The following is a 19,143-nucleotide window of genomic DNA, read 5'->3' on the forward strand; positions in this document are numbered from 1 at the left end:
CATCTGTACTTGTTAAAAAATTGATATTTTGCACACGTTAATTTTATATCAAAACCTTCAAACACTCAGAATAAAAAAAAATGTAGGGAATTGGATAGCGCCGTGGATACTTTTCAAGTAACATGTGCCGCAGCATTCAGGTTTTGCAGCTGCATTACACATGTCTTTTTATACCAAAACAATGAATAAGACAGTGGCTACTGATTTAAACTGGTTTCATAAGTCAACTTGTTTAGTGATATGGCATGAGAGAAGAATTCAGATTCAAATTCTATATTCATGTGTGAACACTGATATTAATCGTTTTTATTAGTACTGAACTTTTGTAGCTTTTATCTTTATTTTCACATAATACAGATTACATGCAAACACAAGTACATCTACAAGTTGTAGAGAATCCTAACTTATTTAGGGATGGCAATCATGTCTTCACTAACTTGTACATTATCAATTGTTATTAAATACATCAGTAACCTGCATTATATCAGTGAAGATCAAACAAAAGGAACCTCAATATTTGATGAGATGATTGTTTTTAAAACATTCATGTATTACAGAGTAGCAACATCTAAACTTCATTTCCCTGGCACACTAAGACATACATTTGAAAAATTCAGCCCTTGGCATAGTGTATGAGGAAATGTGCACTATGCAATCTATCAAATAGTAGTTTCAACTAATCAAATAGGAATAAGTTGACTTGGCTTCAAAGCTAATTTTCCAACTGCAACATATACATTTTGTTTCAAGACTATTCAAAGAAGAGCAGCATATGGAGAACTGAAATAATTATAATTAATACCTTTACCCTCTTGAGGTGCTGTTTCTGCTAGGTGATGTTGATTGCAGAATGTAAGGACACAATGAAGGTTACAGAAATGTTTGGTTTGTCCATGCCATTTAATAGACTCATTTAGTTTACCTTGACGCTTGCAGCAATCACACTTTGCCATCTACAAATGAAAAAATTAAATTAAAATTTAAAATGTACACTGCTATCCTAAGTAAATTTTGTAAATTAAGTCAAGGTCCCTTCATGAAGTGCCGGCCTTTCCCAACGGGAGCATGCTCTTTTTGAGTTGGTCAGATCATAGATCAGGATTTGAACAAACCTCAACGAACATCGCAATGCAATACTAAAGGATCATAATATTGTCAAAAGAGCTGCCTTTCACATGATTAAAACCACACATACAGATGTACAGTATGATTTGAACAGGAAAAGAATTCCAATGGCCTGATATTCTCCTTTCAATAAACACACTGCATGATTTAAAACTTTCCACATATGCCTGAATTTTGATGTCTGCTGATTGAGTTTTGGAGGTTTGTCAATTCAAGCTGTTCCAATATTGTATTCGCACTCAAAAACAAAATCCAAAAAGAAATGGCAGAAAACAAAATTACCTATTTCTCAAAACTTTGCCCCTGCTAACTTTTGGATGGGATAACACAGTTGCTCAACTCCAGGTACACAAGCACCCTCTCATGGTAGAAAAGTGACACAGCATGCAACTCTATTTAATGCCAGTGTTTACAGGAAAAGCAATGATAAGATTAAAAACTCTCACAATGATTTACAAACAAGTCCAACAGTAAATCATGGCAAACAAAGTTCTGCAGTTAAATGTGAAAATGCAAACACTGCTGATAGTGATCATCTGTTCCTCTTTAAACTTCATGATAAACAACACCCTATTATAGGGCTCCTCACTGAATGCCGTGTTGTACTTAAACTTAAACTCCACTTAGATATGGAGTAAACTAACCTCAAAGTTGGGGGTAAATGTATTTCTAACTCAGCATTCTATTAATCAGGTGATATGTCCTTCTAAGGGTCAAGTTATTAAGATTTACAACAGATGAATAAAAACTACAAATTCAGACATTTTGAAATTAATTTTACCTACACCTATTGCAAAGCACCGCCTTTCCATTAATCACCCCCTTCTTTGTCCTAACCCAACACTCTAGACCTTCTCTTTCTTTTTACATAATTGCTTGGAATACCTCCTATAAAGAACTTTCCAAAATATTGCAATGGTCAGGAATTAGAGCTTGACAGAGAGAGTAGTTGGAGAAAGGGTGACTAACTGGCTATGGGGACATGCCAATAGATTAGCCAACAAAGCACGTTAGGGGACAGGACTGTGAATATACAAACTAGAGCAGGAAGGCAGAAACAGTATAGTGAAAACAAAAAATTGAGAGAACCACCCAAGGAAGTGTGTTTGAAAGAGAACTAAGAGATCCCCAGTGTTTGAGGTAAGAATCACCAAAAAAGTGATCTAGTTTGGATTCGTCAGGAATAACATCACAGTGTAATATGCCACAGAGATGTAAAGCATGGAAACAGACCCTTCGGTCCAACGCGCCCATGCCGACCAGACATCCCAACTCAGTCTAGTCCAACCTGCCAGCACCCAGCCCATATCCCTCCAAGCCTTTCCTATTCACATACCCATCCAAATGCCTTTTAAATGTTGCGATTGTATCAGCCTCCACCACTTCCTCTTGCTGCCCATTCCATACATGTACCACTCTCTTTATATCTTTCCCCTCACCCTAAATCTATGCCCTCTAGTTCTAGACTCCCCGACGCCAGGGAAAAGACTTTGTCTATTTATCCTATCCATGCCCCTCATAATTTTGTAAACCTCTATAAGGTCACCCCTCAGCCTCCGTCGCTCCAGGCAAAACAGCCCCAAGCTTGTTCAGCCTTTCCCCATAGCTCAAATCTTCAACCCTGGCAACATCCTTGTAAATATTTTCTGAACCCTTTCAAGTTTCACATCTCTCTGATAGGAAGACGACCAGAATTGCATGCAATATTCCAACTGTGGCCTAACCAATGTTCTGTACAGCCGCAACATGACCTCCCAACTCTTGTACTCAATACTCTGACCAATAAAAGAAAGCATACCAAATGCCTTCTTCACTATCCTATCTACCTGCGACTCCACTTTCAAGGAGCTATGAACCTGCACTCCAAGGTCTCTTTGTTCAGCAACACTCCCTAGGACCCTACCATTAAGTGTTTAAGTCCTGCTAAGATTTGCTTTCCCAAAATGTAGCACCTTGCATTTATCTGAATTAAACTCCATCTACCACTTCTCAGCCCATTGGCCCATCTGATCAAGATCCTGTTGTAATCTGAGGTAACCCTCTTCGCTGTCCACTATACCTCCAATTTTGGTGTCATCTGCAAACTTACTAACTGTACCTCTTATGCTCGCATACAAATCATTTACATAAATGACAAAAAGGAGAGGACCCAGCACCAATCCTTGTGGCACTCCACTGGTCACAGGCCTCAGTCTGAAAAACAACCCTCCATCACCACCACCCTCTGCCTTCTACCTTTGAGCCAGTTCTGTATCCAAATGGCTCGTTCTCCCTATATTCCGTGAGATCTATCCTTGCTAACCAGTCTCCCACGGGAAACTCGCTTTTCTGAACAAGAATACCACCTAGTGTTTGAAAGGGACTAAGCGGAATGAAGCTTATTTATCAGATTGAAACACAAATCAAAGGCAGCTATTATGATCTTTAATTTATTTAATAACTCTAAAGGATGAAGTAATATAAAGCAAAGTAATTTTCTTTCATTGTACATGAAGTTTGTTAGTGTCATCAGCTGTCCTTCAACTTGAGATCATATCTTTGCAGAGTTGGAAGTTTCTATGACTGGAAAGATTAATTACTGACCCGTGTATCTTTGGGCAAATGTTGTCCCATGGAAGAATTATTATCCTGAGTCTATGATTTGCTTCATTTTCTCTCTCTGCTGCCATTATGCCTTATCATTAAGGCATTTGGACTCTCAGCATGATGTAGCTCAATGGACAGGTTATCAACATTTTGAACTACTGATAGCAAGCTTTTTCAAGTCACCAGTGTCAATGCTGCTATGCTTCAAGGAGAGTTTCAAAATGTTTTCTATGTTTCTTATCTGGAACTCTGGCTATCTGCAAATTGAAAAATCAGGAACTGCCCAGAGAGATGCTTTTCAGTCAGACATTTTGTCCCGAACACCGCAGTTGAATTTGTAATTTTGCTTGACTGCTTCTGAGCTGGTTTCAAAATGACACTAACATATATTCAATGATCTTCCTAGTGACTCTGCAGATTATGGCAAAGGAATTGGTGATGAAACTTCTCTAGTGCTTTTATGAGCCCTGCAACCATTTCATGATGATGGATGACAACTGTCTTAAATGGAACGTCTAAAACAAACACCTTCAAAATCTGACTTGGTGCCCTCTAAGGCCGAGATAGCTCCCATACTATTTACAATCTACCCAACCATGGCTGTTAACCTCAAACATAAATATCCCTCTGGTGTGAGTATTAAAAGTAGCATAAAAGTACTTGCCCTCAAATAATAGCAAGTAATGTGGATGCTGGAATTCTTAAGTGAAAAAAAATGCTGGAGAAACTCAGGTCTGGCAGCATCTGCGGATAGGGAATCTGCAGACCTGCCGATTTGCTTGAGCATTTTCAGCATTTAACCTTTGTGCCAGAACTAAAGTGACTTGCAGAGACACGCAAACCAATATTCGTGGATGACCGTGGTGCTGTTGCTCATTCTGCACCATATTTGGAGACCACTTGATCTCTTCAATCTGTTTTGTACCTTTCATGCTATGGTGAAAGATTCTAGATATATATTTTGAAATCTGGATCAGTTCTGAGAAGGTAATTTTCTTTGACAGGTAGAGCATTCTAAACAGCAACCCAACTGCATCAATTCCAAAAAAGCATGTGACTAACAAAGTATCCAGCAGAACTCCTGCAGACAGAATAGATCAAGACTTAACTGCTGAGTTTACAACAAAGTGGAACACCATAAACTTCATTTTTCATTGTATTTCAGAAGGATCAGGAGTTCAGTTCAAAAGGGAGAATATTTTTCCTAGCAAGAGAATCAAGCTTTTAGTTCAAGGGAATCTTAAATTCGGTAAAACTGAAAAAGTTTAGGCATCAAAATTGAGAGGGGTTCATACCGGAGGACCTGAAAAGCAATTGTCAAACTTTCTGTGCAGTCCAAGGAATAGAAACTACAAAGAGTCAGTTCAGTTAAAAACTTAAAGTTGATTAAGGAGTGAAATTTCTCCAGAATAGAGTATCTGTGAAACAAAAGCATTGGAAAACAGTTTGGGAGGTTGTCTTGATGTACAAAAATTGTTCAAACAGTATTTTTAAATAAATATGAAATATACTTTTACTTCATGTATATATTTTTTCTATATATCAAAAACTCTCTCTTGTGCAATAAACTTATGCACTGTCGTTAAAGAACACTTACAACCTCGTGTGAATGTGTTTTTGTGACTAACTACATAAAGCAACTGCAAAACGGTGGCTTAGTGGTTAGCAATGCTGCCTCAACATCAGGCACCTGGGTTCAATTCCAGTCTTGGGTGACTGGCTGTGGAGTTTGCACATTCTCCCCACATCTGCATGGGTTTCCTGCAAGTGCTCTGGTTTCCTCCCACAATCCAAAGATGGGGAACTGGCTGTGCTAAATTGCCCACAGTATTTAGGGGTGCGTAGGTTAAGTCCATGAGTCATGGGTAAATGTAGAGGAATGGGTTTGGGTGAGATACTGTTCGGAGGGTCAGTGTGGACTTATTAGAGCGAAGGGCCTGTTTGCATGCAATAGAGATTCTAATTCTAATTTTTAAAAAGTCAATATCTGATCTACTAAGCCAGGTTTTATTCCGAGATTGAACTTTTCTATCACTACCAATAGCTGGGATCATAACAATGCTTAAATGTACCACGAGAAGATTTTTTTTGCTGCACACAAGTGATATTCTTCATCTCGATCTGGTTTGAATATCAAAGCTGAACATGCAAATTAATCCATTTTCAAGTCATTTTTTAACTTGCCTGCCTCCATTCTGTTTTGACAAGTGTAATATTTCTTAGGGAAAATTCGGCAGATTATTTTTATCAGCACAAAGAACTGAAAAGGAAGATGACCCACTTCCATATCAATTAACATTCAAAGCTGCTCAATTACAACTTCTACAAATGAGGGCATTCACCCACCTGATAAAACAGCACAGTGAACTTGAACAAACATTCTTCACTGCAAAATTCCTCTATTTTCCCTCCAAACTGTTGGTTAAGTAGACGTTTTGATGATTGAGAACAGGAACTACAAGATTTACAGTGAAGTCCCCAGCGTTTTGCCAAGTCATGCTTGTAAAGAAGTTTGCAACCTACAAGTGAAATAATGAGAACAAACTTTCAAAATGAAAATTAGTATTTTATGAACAGAAAAGAAGGAACCCTTTTTGATGTAACCCAATCCTCACCTAATGTTCTTTGTATAATTTCATTCCTGTTCCTTTGCCAACTGAAGTCATGCCTAAATCAGTCTTAGGAACTTTGTTTGGCCCACATTTAAAGTAAATGCCCTGTCTAATGTGGTACTAATCAATGAAAACCAGCAAAGTCTCCAGGATTCAGTTTAGTGTCACTCCCCCTCCCATGATAGTTCCTACATTGTTCCAAAGAAAGCTCAATGACAAGTTGATGAACGGCATAACACCTAATTGATGTACATTTCCGCATCTCTTGGAAGACATGCGCTAGTATTAACCTTCAGTCATAGGTTCCAATTTCTTCCTTCCTGTCAGTTAAATTCAAGATAGTGCATAGAGTGGGAGCTCTGTGGTTTGATAAGGAACAGAAAAAAACATATTCCAAGTTTGCAGAAAATTTGGGAATAGTGGAATAAACTGATACCATGCTTAATAACAGCATCTGTCAATGATTTGCCAAGTTTTCTTAATTTCAAGGAATGGTAGAAAAGTCTCAATATACAATTAATTTCAAGCAATGGAGGAGAAAACCTCTAAGATATCTCATCAATGAATATTGTGTCTTATTTGAAAAGGTTGAATAGCTTGCTGAGAATATGATTTGAAGATGCCGGTGTTGGACTGGGGTTGTAAAAAGTTAAAAGTCACACAACACCAGGTTATAGTCCAACAGGTTTAATTGGAAACACACCAGCTTTCGGAACGCTGCTCCTTCATCTGGTGGTTGTCCTGATAAAGGAGTGACACTCCAAAAGCTAATCTTTCCAATTAAACCTGTTGGACTACAACCTGGTGTTGTGTGATTTTTTAACTTTGCTGAGAATAGAAATTGTAAATGGAAAGTTGAAAAAAATCAAGTTTGATTTGTCTTTTCTTGCTCCATTGATTCTTCAGCACTGCAAGTTTTCACGTATTATATGCTAGGCTGTATGCAATGTTTCTTCTCATTTTTATTTGCCATGTGTAGCCTGGTTCCTGCACTGCATAGTGCATTTAAAAATTGCTGCATAGCTACATACACTGCATCTTAAGAGTGTTTTGGATTGTGTGCAGCTTGTTGATGACCTGAGGCAAAGCAGTACAGATTGCTGCACAGAAATGCAGCCACACAGTACTGAGGAAATGTGCAGTTCTTTCAGCTCAAATCACCTCTTAAGATCCTCTGGTGGAAACTTGACAAATTTCAAATTATTCTGATTTGTTTCAGATTTTATATTTATTTTGTGCTATTTTCAATTTTCCACCCACAGGAACAGCAAATCAACCAGATCTTGAATAGCAATGACACAAAATAGTTTGCCAGAAATTCGTTATACAATTGCACTTGGAGGGCTAAACGTTTTGCTGATCTGACAAGATAACTATTTCAAAACACATCCATTACCTTCACTACAAAATGGCTTGTCAACACTTGAGAACTTTACAGTCTCCTTAACAACCTTTTCCGACCGACAGTATTCACATATTGCAACCACAGAATTGATCCTTTTGTATTCATCACAACAAGATCTTCCACAAAACTGAATCATTCTACCCTGTGTAAAGAAAATTAAAGGCAACTGTAAAACTCTGGTAAAAAGGGTATCCAATAAAAGTATCCCAAGAATACAATTCACTCACATAGATCCAACAATGAAAAATAAATGATTTCATTTACAACAGGCTCAATTAAACCAAAAAAAACTTTGCACACATTTTAAATTTCAAAAGCATAGATTTCTTACTTGAAAATTCTGAATTTAAAATTTCAATTTTATGTCATGTATCACAAGGTGTTTGGATACAATATTTAAATGATAGAATCTCAGAATCCACCATACACTGTTTGCAGAAGTCACATGGTTCATGACAGCTATAATGACTATCTGAAAGAGCCATCCAATTAGTTTCAAGTTATTGCTTCGACATTAGTTCAGAATGTTTCTTTAAGCTTACTCACTTGCCTTTTAAAACTGCTATTCATTTCTGATAAGGTATTATATGTTTACAAAGGATTCCAGGAAAGAGGAAATATGAAGCCAAAAATTCGAGAACGTTTAACAGGACATTTGACAGAGGTGTTCAAAATCATGAGGGGTTTGAACAGAGTAGAAAAGGAGAAATTGTTCTGTAGGTATAAGGGTCAAGAACTACAGGGCATCAATTCAAGATGAATAACAAAAGAACCAAAAGGTGTTATTAAAAAAATGTTTCTTTCTACATGAATAGTTCAGGTCTGGAATGCTCTGCACAATTGTTGTGAAGGCTTCAAAGAGATAATGAAGTCACCTGAAGAAAAAAATGTACTGTTACAGAGAAAGGGTGGGTAGTGAGACTCGCTGAGTTGCAGATTGAATGGTCTCTTCATGTGCTGTAACTATTCAATGAATCTAAGTTGATTAAAATGAATCCTACTCCCTGCTTCTGTGCATTTGGTGATTACCTTAAATCTTACTCAGTAAACAAAGTACTTTCACCCTTTATCCAACTGTAATTATGAACATTACCAGCAAAACTCCTCAATCTTTTTGCTGAATAAAATGCAAGTCTTATCCTTTTCCAAAACCAATTCTCTACTCACAATACTGTTCCACTGATAAATTCATGCTGTCATTACTGAGTTCATATAGCAAGTTTGAAACATGATACTTTGTATAATGAAATTAAACTTGTAGATAGACTCCAGGTATTAAATATTTAAAACTAGGTACAGCAAACTTTGTTTTAACCAGCACCTTATTAACTGGCAATAATTATATAGCACAAATATCGCAATCTCCAAGTATTAATACTTTAAATTAAGTCTAACTGTGATGTGTATACCCGGTGCATTACATTTTCATTACTTACTGTGTTTTTACACTGATTTTAGGTGGTGTGTTAATGTTCATACTTTTGATATTTTGAGGGTTGTTGATGTCTCAAAGCTTTGCTTGGTCAGGGATTACTGCAGTTATGTGTATCTCTTGATTATCCAGAATAAATCAAATCTTTGGTCCCATAGGTGCAGGGGTTAATAAAAATGCTGCTGTGTATCAATTTAGTATATAAGACAAATTTCTGTGGATTCTACATTTAAGGAAATAATAAAGACGTGAAGGAATGTTGCATTGAAAATCTCTAACTAAAATATAAAATTACATCAGCTATGGTTCCTATCACAAGGAAGTGAATAGCATTAAAATTATGGAATGTTTCCTTTTTAGCTCAGAGATAGACAATCTAATCATCAAGCCTTTGTTTCTACCTCAGCAAGAACTAGCTTGTTACTATCCACCAAGTCGATGAATTTGTTCTTTAACACTCCTTGAGATGTAACCGGCAAAAAAAAACCTGAAGGAGAAGTAGGCACATTAAAAATGAGGAAAACGCTCAAAAGTCCATTGGTCAGATTATTAAACTTTGAAAGCTGTCACCATTTTCGAGAAAGATTTGCTATGTTCTTCAACTCGAGAGCATTAATATTGGAGAGTTCATACTGGAAAAAAACACAAAGTTAAATCATTTTGCATCAGAAAATCTTACCTTGTACTCGAGCAGCTCAGGCTTAGAGGAGAACAAACGCTGACAATACTGACACTTCAGCCTGATAAGTGAACGAGCTGCAGTCACCTGCTGGGATTGTGCAAGCCTCTGTAACCCAGCTGCTGCTGATGTGGTGACAGAAGTTGAAGAAACTACAGGAGCACCAGCCACTACTGAAGCAGTTGATGGAATGTTTACTGCTAACTGACCCTGAGATAGGGGTACAACAGCTTGAGAGCCTGGAGCAGCCTGACTGAATAACCCCTGTAAAAAAAAAAGGAAAATCAAACTACAGAAATCAATAAATAGCTTATTTTATATATTAATGCACCTGGCAAAAATAGCATAGAAACTTATCTAATAATTTTCACTTTATACTGAAACAAAAATCTTTCCTACATGCAACTTAATTGTTCTGTTAAACAGAAATTATGATCACACTACAAGGTCGAACTTATTGCTTCAAACAATAAATAATAATGTATGATAAAAAAAAGAGCTTAAATACTGCATACAGCCACCACTCTCATTAACATTTTCAATTTTTTTCCATAAAGGTGCTTTATTCATTAAAAATATCTAAATATTCATCCTTTAAGAGTTCAAATTGGAGATTACCAGAAGTGCAATACAGTTCAGGTGCTATGTATGCAGCACATGATGGCATGCTTAAGGTACTTCAATACAGTTGTAATTGCACTTGAATTACTTGAAAATGATGGTGGTGTCTCTGGATTAAAGCTGCTGCATTTCGGGAACTACTGAAAGTAGCAGTGGGGGGGCTGAGGGATGTAAAATTTAATAGTGAACAGCTCTATTCACAAGCATATAGCATAATACACATTTCATCAAATAGAACATTACATAGAAGATAAAACGGATTACTGTAACAAGCATATCAACAGAGACTGGGTACAGTTAAAACAAAATCATAAAAAATATAAAACACAGTTACAGTCAACTCAACTCTTTAAGCCTGTTCAAGTATTCCATGACACTGATGCTGATCTGCTTCATATCCTTTCATTCCCTTGGTTAGCAAAACAAATCTCAGATTTATAATTAATTGAAAAGTTAGGTACAGCTTTTTGGGGGCAGAGATCCACAAACCAACAAAATTTTGCATTTAAAAGCATTTTTAAAAGTTTTCTTCTGCAAAGGTTGTGTGCTCCAAACACCCATGAACAGAAATTGTTTCTCTCAACTTATCCCAACAATTAAATTCAAAATCCTATAAAACCATATCCACATCACTCCTTGACTCCTATATTCCAGGAATACCTAAATTTACCTAATCTCTCATCATGATCTAAATGCTTACAGCTCTCATAACACCCAGTGAATTCGCCAACAAAAATGAATGCAATACCAACATAATTCTTCCTTGAGCAAACTGCACCAACTAAAAAAGGATATGGAAGTTATGTCTTTCCACATTACTAATCACATCCCTTATTCCTCAACATGAACTGCAAACATCAAGAAGACATGTTATCCCCAAACATTATGCAGGACATTGTCCTCAAGGTAACAAACACAGAAGGGCAAAGTATATTGTTGAGATGAGGAAAGTTGAATGGAAATAGATCAATTCTTTAAAAATCATACCTGAAATGATGCAACACAGTTATAACTGCAGAAATTCCGAATACTACCATCTGACATCGCAAGGTGGTACTGAGGTGTCATCGTAACCTTACAGTAATTGCATTGAACACTAGTACCTAATTGGACACAAATACAAAATCATTTCATGTCCAAGAATTCTACATTAAAAACAAGTATCATTTCTCACTAGAGAAATTTAACAAAATACCATAGTCTGAACTAAATTGGCCGAAGTCACTTACATAAATCCAACAGCACAATTATTTTTAATTATGTGTTCACATTTCACAGCCATCAGTCATGCATAATTACAGAAAGCATTCAATATCTTATGATGATCTTTGTCTCAATGGAACATTTGATTACAGAAGACAGTAAAGGTATCCTGATCACATAACATCTTCACCAAATTGAAACATGTTCCATTTGAACACAGAATCAGACAAATAAACTGTTTCAACATAATTAACTGCAACTAGATCTCTCCTCACAAATGAAATTCAGCCTTTTCCAACTGAAACAGATTTGTGTCTTTAACCAAGCTTCATATGGAACACTGCTAAATGCAGGAAGTGAATCTCATCAGCTGGACACTATTTCTATCTTTTCCAAGTTCATGATAATTCAAGCCTCTGCTCTCTACTTCTATGCAATGCATCTCAAGGAAATGAGCTGGATGAAGGCCAACTCTGAAAATGAAGAATAAAAAAAAAAATCAGCTCTCGCCACATGTAAAGTTTTCTATTTCTGGTAAGGTGACATGGGTTGGAATGCAAAGAGAGATTGCATCATGACACAATCATACTGCAAGTCCAACAGGGGAGACTGGGAAAAATCACCAGACTGACAAAAGCCAAAGTACCTCAACTGTTTCAGACCCAAAAACAGATGGCAGAGATACAAAGTGACTTGGGCTGCCAAACAGGCCTAAAGCAATCAAAGTTTCCTGATACTTCAATCACCATTTGAAGAAATTATACCACTACCTTGTGTAGTTACCACATGCACTCGAAATGCTGAAAGGCAGTTGACTGAACAAAACAGTTCAGCTTTTCCGAAGGAGTTTGTATTTTCAATCATTTCAGCTGATGACCTCAGACATTTACACCAGGTGCAGGGAGTAATCTTCGAATTTTTCTGTTAAAATAATGAGAAAGCATTTGGTACAAAACAAGAAATCATAAAAATATATTATTTCACAAGGCAATTATGGATGAAAGACCATTTAATTCCACTATCTAGAAGCAACTCAGCCACGAAACACAATGATATAAAGAGAGACTGAGTTCTGGATGGGAGACAATACTCAAAATACAGGGGGCAGAGAGCAATCTCTGCACCTTACAGTTCCTAAAACACTCTGGAAAGTTCATTCCTGAGGAACAACTGGTAAGGGAAAAGTGAACTCCATAACTAGAATAGAAGGAATTGGTAAGGAACTGCACCTTCAATCATAGGTTGATTCTCTCCCATGCGAGTTTCTAGTACCTGTCAGCAAAAATTTCAGGAGAGAACAAGGGTGTGATTGCAGTAGCAGTGAGCAAGAAGATAAGCAAGCACTGGTAATGAGGGGGTGGGAGCCTGTGAAGTGTCAGTAGGGTGCCAAGTGCTCCAGCTAAGGCTGCAACGGTCTTTTTCCAGATGTTGGAAGGGAGGTTATGCTGGTGGAGATGAGGGCACAGCTACAAGGGCAGCTATAAGAGGGGATTGTGGGGCAAGAATGATGCAAGACGGAATGGAGGCCAAGGCCGCTGTAAGGGGAATGAGGGATGGAGGTAACTGCAAGAGGGCTGTGGGAGAAAAGGTTCAAGGGTAGATTGGGGGGAGGAGTTGGTTGCAGGAAAACTAGGCTGCAAGAAGGATGGAGGTGAATGAAGGATCATGGGAGAGGCATGTACAGAGAGGAGTTGGCTGCACAGAGTGTGCACAGTTGGGGTAGGAAAATAGACTGCAGAAGAAAAGTAACAAATTTAAACCCATCTAAAAACTAATACTGAGCTAAGTGGAATGCAAGGAAACTTTATATCACTGACATCATGAATTCCTTGGAGATTAATGTTGAATTGCTAAGGTGTTTATGTTCAGGACATACTATATTTGGAAAAAAAAAGTACCAGATACAACAGAAATGAACACCGTTAATGGTTAAGTTTAAATCGGAGATTTAAATTTGAGATTCAATAAATAGAGTTGCAGCTGTCTGATTAATATGTTCCAATTTTTTACGTGTGTGATTAAAACACATTAGCTACGACCTCACCAGCCTGGAGGAGGTGTGTATATGGTGATGAATTTTTTGTGTGTTTAAATGCAAGTGCGTGCCAAATGGAACAAAAGCTTTTTGGCCATTTATGCCAGTTGTCCTCAACAATTCCAATATCGTGGTGTCTAGAAAATTAATACTTTCTTCGTGGTTTGAAGTTTTAAGTTTAATACAGGGTTGATAATTATTGAGAACACTTCAGAATTATGCTATTTCTGAGAGTCCAAAAACTCTGTCACCACAAATTTATAAGTATTGCTACAATATGACTTAATCACCTAATAAATGGGTCAATGAAGAAGAAATAGCCCTTGAGAAAATCAAGAAGAGTCCTTGAAAAAAATATGATTTGACCCCTGATGGGAGGGAGTTATGAGGTGCAGAACCAACCAAAAACATTCGCAATTTTGGTTCCTTTTGTAAAGACAACTCTTTCCAAGTAAAACATGGGATACCTGATGCACGTTGCAAAATAAATAAATAACTAATAGCATTGATCCTATTCACAATTTTTATTTTTCTGTAACCACTTATTCATGTTGGAATACAATATCAGGGCTCCATTATCTCACCCAGTTATCCATTCTGTCTGCATGAGGCTGAACAGTGCAAGCTCTCTGGTGTAATCATGCTTCTCAGTCAAGTATAATTCCCCCATTGTCTCGTCAGTTCAGTTAAATCAATTAAGAGGGAAGTCTCTAGATGAATTTCTGCTTCTCTACTCCAAGGCCATTATGGGTAGCTGTGACCCAGCACAGACTGCATTCAAATCTAGTAACCTGCTGGTCTGTATTGGCCTATTCTAAACTACACAGTGCGACAAACTGGCTATTGGGCTGATTATGAACATTCTCACATGATTGTCAGATTCCTCGTGTCTCCAGTACAGATATTTCACAAGTTATAACTGTGTAGAGTTCAAGAAGGTGGAGAAAGAGAAAATCTTTAAGATTACACATTGCACCAACATTTGCAGTTATGCATGAATATTAGAAAATGCTTCACAGAGGAGTAATAGAATTTTCAAAACTCCCCATCAACATTTGCTCCTCAACAAAACCATCAGTAGATTCACTGATTAGTTACCTAATTTCACATCTGTGGATTCTTGATATCTGCAGCATTTGTCTATATTACAGCAATGACTACACCGTAATCAAGTAATCAGGTCTGAGGCATTTTTGAAATAAGGACGGACATGACGGGGACTATAAATACAAGTTGACAACATATATTCAATTCAAGAATTATGCTGGTATATTTATCAGGTTTGCCCTTACGTCATCCATTTATTGTCAATTCTCTACATACAATCCATTTAATAGTACAGGTGCTATTTAGGATCCTTTTCTATGAGTGCAATTTTCAAAGGTGACCACTGGAATCTCAAACATCAACTAGCTCTCTGATTGCCCTGCCTGAGACTAGCTATCGCCTTTCCACATACTAACATATCCTTTATCAGACATATGAGTCTTGAATTAAAATAATTGAAGAATGGCAGGTGATCATGTAAATGTTTACTCAATTCCAACAAGTGAAGTCTAGAAGAGGCAGACAAATAATTTACTGCACTCACTACTGGTGCTTTAGCAGCATCATTGGAGGTATGTTCAGCATATCATTACACGATTCCAGTTTACCTATCCATTTTATTAGGTTTACAGTAACAATGGATAGACGCAAAACATTTGATTAACACATTTCATTTTACGCTCCTGAAATGGGAGCATTCCTGCAAATGACAAGAAAAAAAGGAATACGTTTAAAGCGAATGAACTTGTTTGAAATGAACATCTACACTGGAATCATGACCACGTGAAGGAACATGCAATAAATCATTTCATTCTTGTCATGTTGACTTAAAACGTTACAAACCTGTTTATAAGATGACAAACAGGCTGAACCACAGAATTTCTTACACTGCCCTTCAGTCTGAAGCATGTGACATTGCGCAGACCCACTGTAACAATAAGCGCCACAGTTATCACAACAATTCATTGTGAGATTGTTGGCCATTCGAAACTTAGAGAAACATATATCACTGCAAAGTTGGTGTACAACATTCTGGTAGTTCACTTCATGGCGGACCTGAAATACAGAATAAAATTTTATGATGTCTTGGATACACTTAAGAATAGAGTGATGAACATGTGACACAGTCAACTGTCCAAACAGTGTTCTCTCTCCTCTGGTAACATCATGTGTCAGAGGTAAGCACAGCTCCACAGGGAGAGAGCTAAAATTTGCAGATAAATTAAAGAAAAAAAAACTAACTTGACAACTGCCTGACAGCTTATTACACAACAGCAATGGTCAGCTGTAATAGCCATCTCAGCTGGGCATTTTTTTGAATGCTTCTTGTATCCCATACACTCACAGGGTAACCAATATAGATGGCAACATACTACAGAAGATTCAGAATGAACACGATAAATTAGTTGACCATGTAATTTGTGACAAGTATAAGCAATGGATGAAAAGCATTCTAAGTCAGACAAATGGATCGTCACGACACTCGGGGTAAATAAGCAAAACTGAACCACTACAAAGATGGAATTTACATCAAATTAGGAATAGGAAAGCAATGTGTTTCTGGTAACAGCAGTTCCATTATGCTGCTCCTCATTGCTAAAAACCATAACATTTAGTCATAGAGATGTACAGCACGAAAACAGACATTTCGGTCCAACTCGTCCATGCTGACCAGCTATCCCAACCCAATCTAGTCCCGTCTGTCAGCACCTGGCTCATATCCCACCAAACCCATCCTGTTCATATACTCATCCAGATACCTTTTATTGCAATTGTACTAGCCCCACCATTTCCTCTGGCAGCTCATTCCATACATGGACCACCATCTATGTGAAAAAGTTGCCCCTTAGGTCTCTTTTATATCTTTCGCCTCTCACCCTAAACCTCTTCAAGATGTTCTCTCAAATAGTGGAGGAATTATTTTCACCCAAATTAATCCTTTACAGTTGTTCTCTATTCTTACAACAGAATCATTTCTTTATAGTTCAAAGCAAACAAATTAACATGAAATAAGAGTGGATAACGCAAAAAGATATGATTAGTTAGTCAACTTACTACAGACACTTTCTGACAAATGCTGCATTTGGTGGTGATATTATTTGTCGTTGAAGCAGACTTCCTTTTCATCTCAAACAAGCAGTTATGGTTACAGAATTCCTTGTATGGACCCCTGCCGTCAATCTGACCCATTACTAGGTCTTTTAAGTTCATGATTTCCCTGAAAATAAATTACATATTTTAAATAATTTCAACCATTGCCTAACTTAAAAACACATTAATGCAAACCAATGGTGCTGCTTTTCCCAAAATGATTAAAACAAAATGTTCAAATGGTGTTCGTATCCAGTGTGCAAGCCTCAAAACTATTTCTTCTACCACACTGCATGCTCTAATATTAAGCAGTTTCAAAACCATGTAAGATAGTCCACACACAGAGTGCAGCATCACATAGTATTGGATGTGATACTCTAGAAATAGGATTTACATGTCAGGTAGAGACATCCATTTGGTTGATACAACCTTTTGTATTTCTCCAATTTTCTATCCCTTTGGCGAAGAGGAGAGAAAAGTCTATAGATGCTGACAATGCAAGATAAGCAGTATATTTAATGGTGTGGGTTCAGAATTTTCTCATACCATAAGCTATAAACTTCAATGCAAAGTCAAGGGCTGAATTTAACTTAAATGGTGATCTGATGTTTGACTGCTAAAGGATTATGTCAACATATAGTCTTGGTCTTCAGGAACACTTTGAACTACTCTGAAATGCAGTATTGTTGCAATCCATATTGGAATTACTAACCTTGTAAAAAGAAAACACACTGCACAAGTTTCATCTTCTAAAAACTTTTATTCCACCAGCCAAACTAAAATCAACATTATTGAAGGATTAATTAACAGATGAAGGATATTTCAAATAGAAACATACATTTTGCTTTCAGTCAACATAAAAGTACACCTGTCAGCATTATAAGCACTCTCAAATTTTCCCACAGAAATGAGCAATTTCATGTAATCTCAGTTTTTCCACCTTGTGCTTCATTTTTGTAGGATTCCTCATTTGCCATCCAATTGTTTTGGTACACGACGCATTCAGTAGCAGCTGCATTCTATTCAAAGTCCTCACTACCACTGACAAGGTGAACATCTATGAGCTTTCTCTCACTCAAATCATGATGGCCCTGATGACACACAACTCCATGAGGCTCTCTTCTCTGACCTCTCTGAACAGTCTGGTGGCTCTGGCACCATTTCAACAACAGCACGTGTACTGACCAATCCCTCCACTTTCTGGTTCTTCAATCTTCTTTCTGGTCTTCTTTCCAGTTGCATAACACATACAGTAACACAGTCTCTACTCTGTACTCAAAGACCTGTGTCAATCATAGGATCTATTCAAAGGCTACCAAACATAAAACTGCTCTATCAAGATTAGCTTGGTTTCTCTTTCCATCACTCCTCAGTCTTCTGAACTGCCAAACACTTGGACACATTGAACCATCCCCTATATTTCCTCCATACCCTGTACACCCAATTTATTTGCTGCTCTCTTCTCAGCACATGGGTCATCAAAGTTTTAACTGGGAATGTTATTTCTGAGAAGGCTGAACACAACTATTGTCACACTGGACTTGAGGTCTTTAATGATAATATTTCAAATACCTCAAACTTGTCCATTTTAATTCTGCAACCATCAGGATGCTTTTAGTTTATTCCATAATCTATGGGATAATCGAGAAGTGAACTGTAATCTGGCCATATTGAATTAATTTCATTCTATAGATGCTTTTAAAAAGTGCTGTTTCTCAAAGGACACACTGTTAAGACGAAAACCACCAGCTGTTACTGTTGCTGGCAGTTATGAATTAACAACATAGGATTTATTTAGGTAAGATGAAGGAGAAAAGTCACTTAAAAGAATACTACAGCCACAATCACAGTTAGAATTTACATGGCGAATATTTGATAGTTTGAAAAGGGCATGCGGCAAGGGTCCAAGCAAACGTTTATAAAAACAAACTGAAATTAGAGATTACTTTGTGACATGGATTTATGATTCACAGAGAATTAGAAAATACAATAGAGACAAAAGGTACATTCTTTGATTGACAGGTGATAAATGGTGTTCCTCAAATTTGCCCTATATACACACAATCTGGATGAATGAATACAAGTTTTTAGGTAACACAGACAACACAAGTAGCAAGAAGTGGCAGAATTCACTGGAGTAAAGTAGACAATGATTGATGCCAGGCAAGAATCTGTGGACAAGAGACAGAGGTGTCAATGTTCATCTATCACTAAAGGCTAGTGGACTGATTGAAAAAATTGAAAATGGCAAAGGAATGCAGAGCTTTATCTCAATCAGGCTGGAATAGAAAAGTGAGAAAGTGAGGT

General features: G+C 37.3%; 1 protein-coding gene across 6 annotated transcripts in view; it reads right to left on the reverse strand.

Annotated features, from left to right (window-relative positions):
* The window catches only part of LOC132830119 (zinc finger MYM-type protein 4-like), a 203,919-nt gene that overhangs the window by 27,812 nt on the left and 156,964 nt on the right, over nt 1-19,143 (reverse strand). For 4 of the 6 annotated variants that reach the window (XM_060847614.1, XM_060847611.1, XM_060847615.1 and 1 more), the window contains 8 exons: nt 16,801-16,963; nt 15,589-15,801; nt 12,431-12,584; nt 11,448-11,563; nt 9,840-10,103; nt 7,720-7,870; nt 6,058-6,230; nt 803-953 (listed from right to left, as the gene is read on the reverse strand). In XM_060847614.1, coding sequence (XP_060703597.1) covers nt 803-953; nt 6,058-6,230; nt 7,720-7,870; nt 9,840-10,103; nt 11,448-11,563; nt 12,431-12,584; nt 15,589-15,801; nt 16,801-16,963 — 1,385 coding nt within the window. The remainder of the gene's footprint in view (nt 1-802; nt 954-6,057; nt 6,231-7,719; nt 7,871-9,839; nt 10,104-11,447; nt 11,564-12,430; nt 12,585-15,588; nt 15,802-16,800; nt 16,964-19,143) is intronic. The other 2 variants (XM_060847612.1, XM_060847613.1) reach the window with 2 other exon arrangements.

This window comes from Hemiscyllium ocellatum, chromosome 30, assembly GCF_020745735.1.
Source record: "Hemiscyllium ocellatum isolate sHemOce1 chromosome 30, sHemOce1.pat.X.cur, whole genome shotgun sequence".
In the NCBI taxonomy this organism is placed as follows: domain Eukaryota; kingdom Metazoa; phylum Chordata; class Chondrichthyes; order Orectolobiformes; family Hemiscylliidae; genus Hemiscyllium; species Hemiscyllium ocellatum.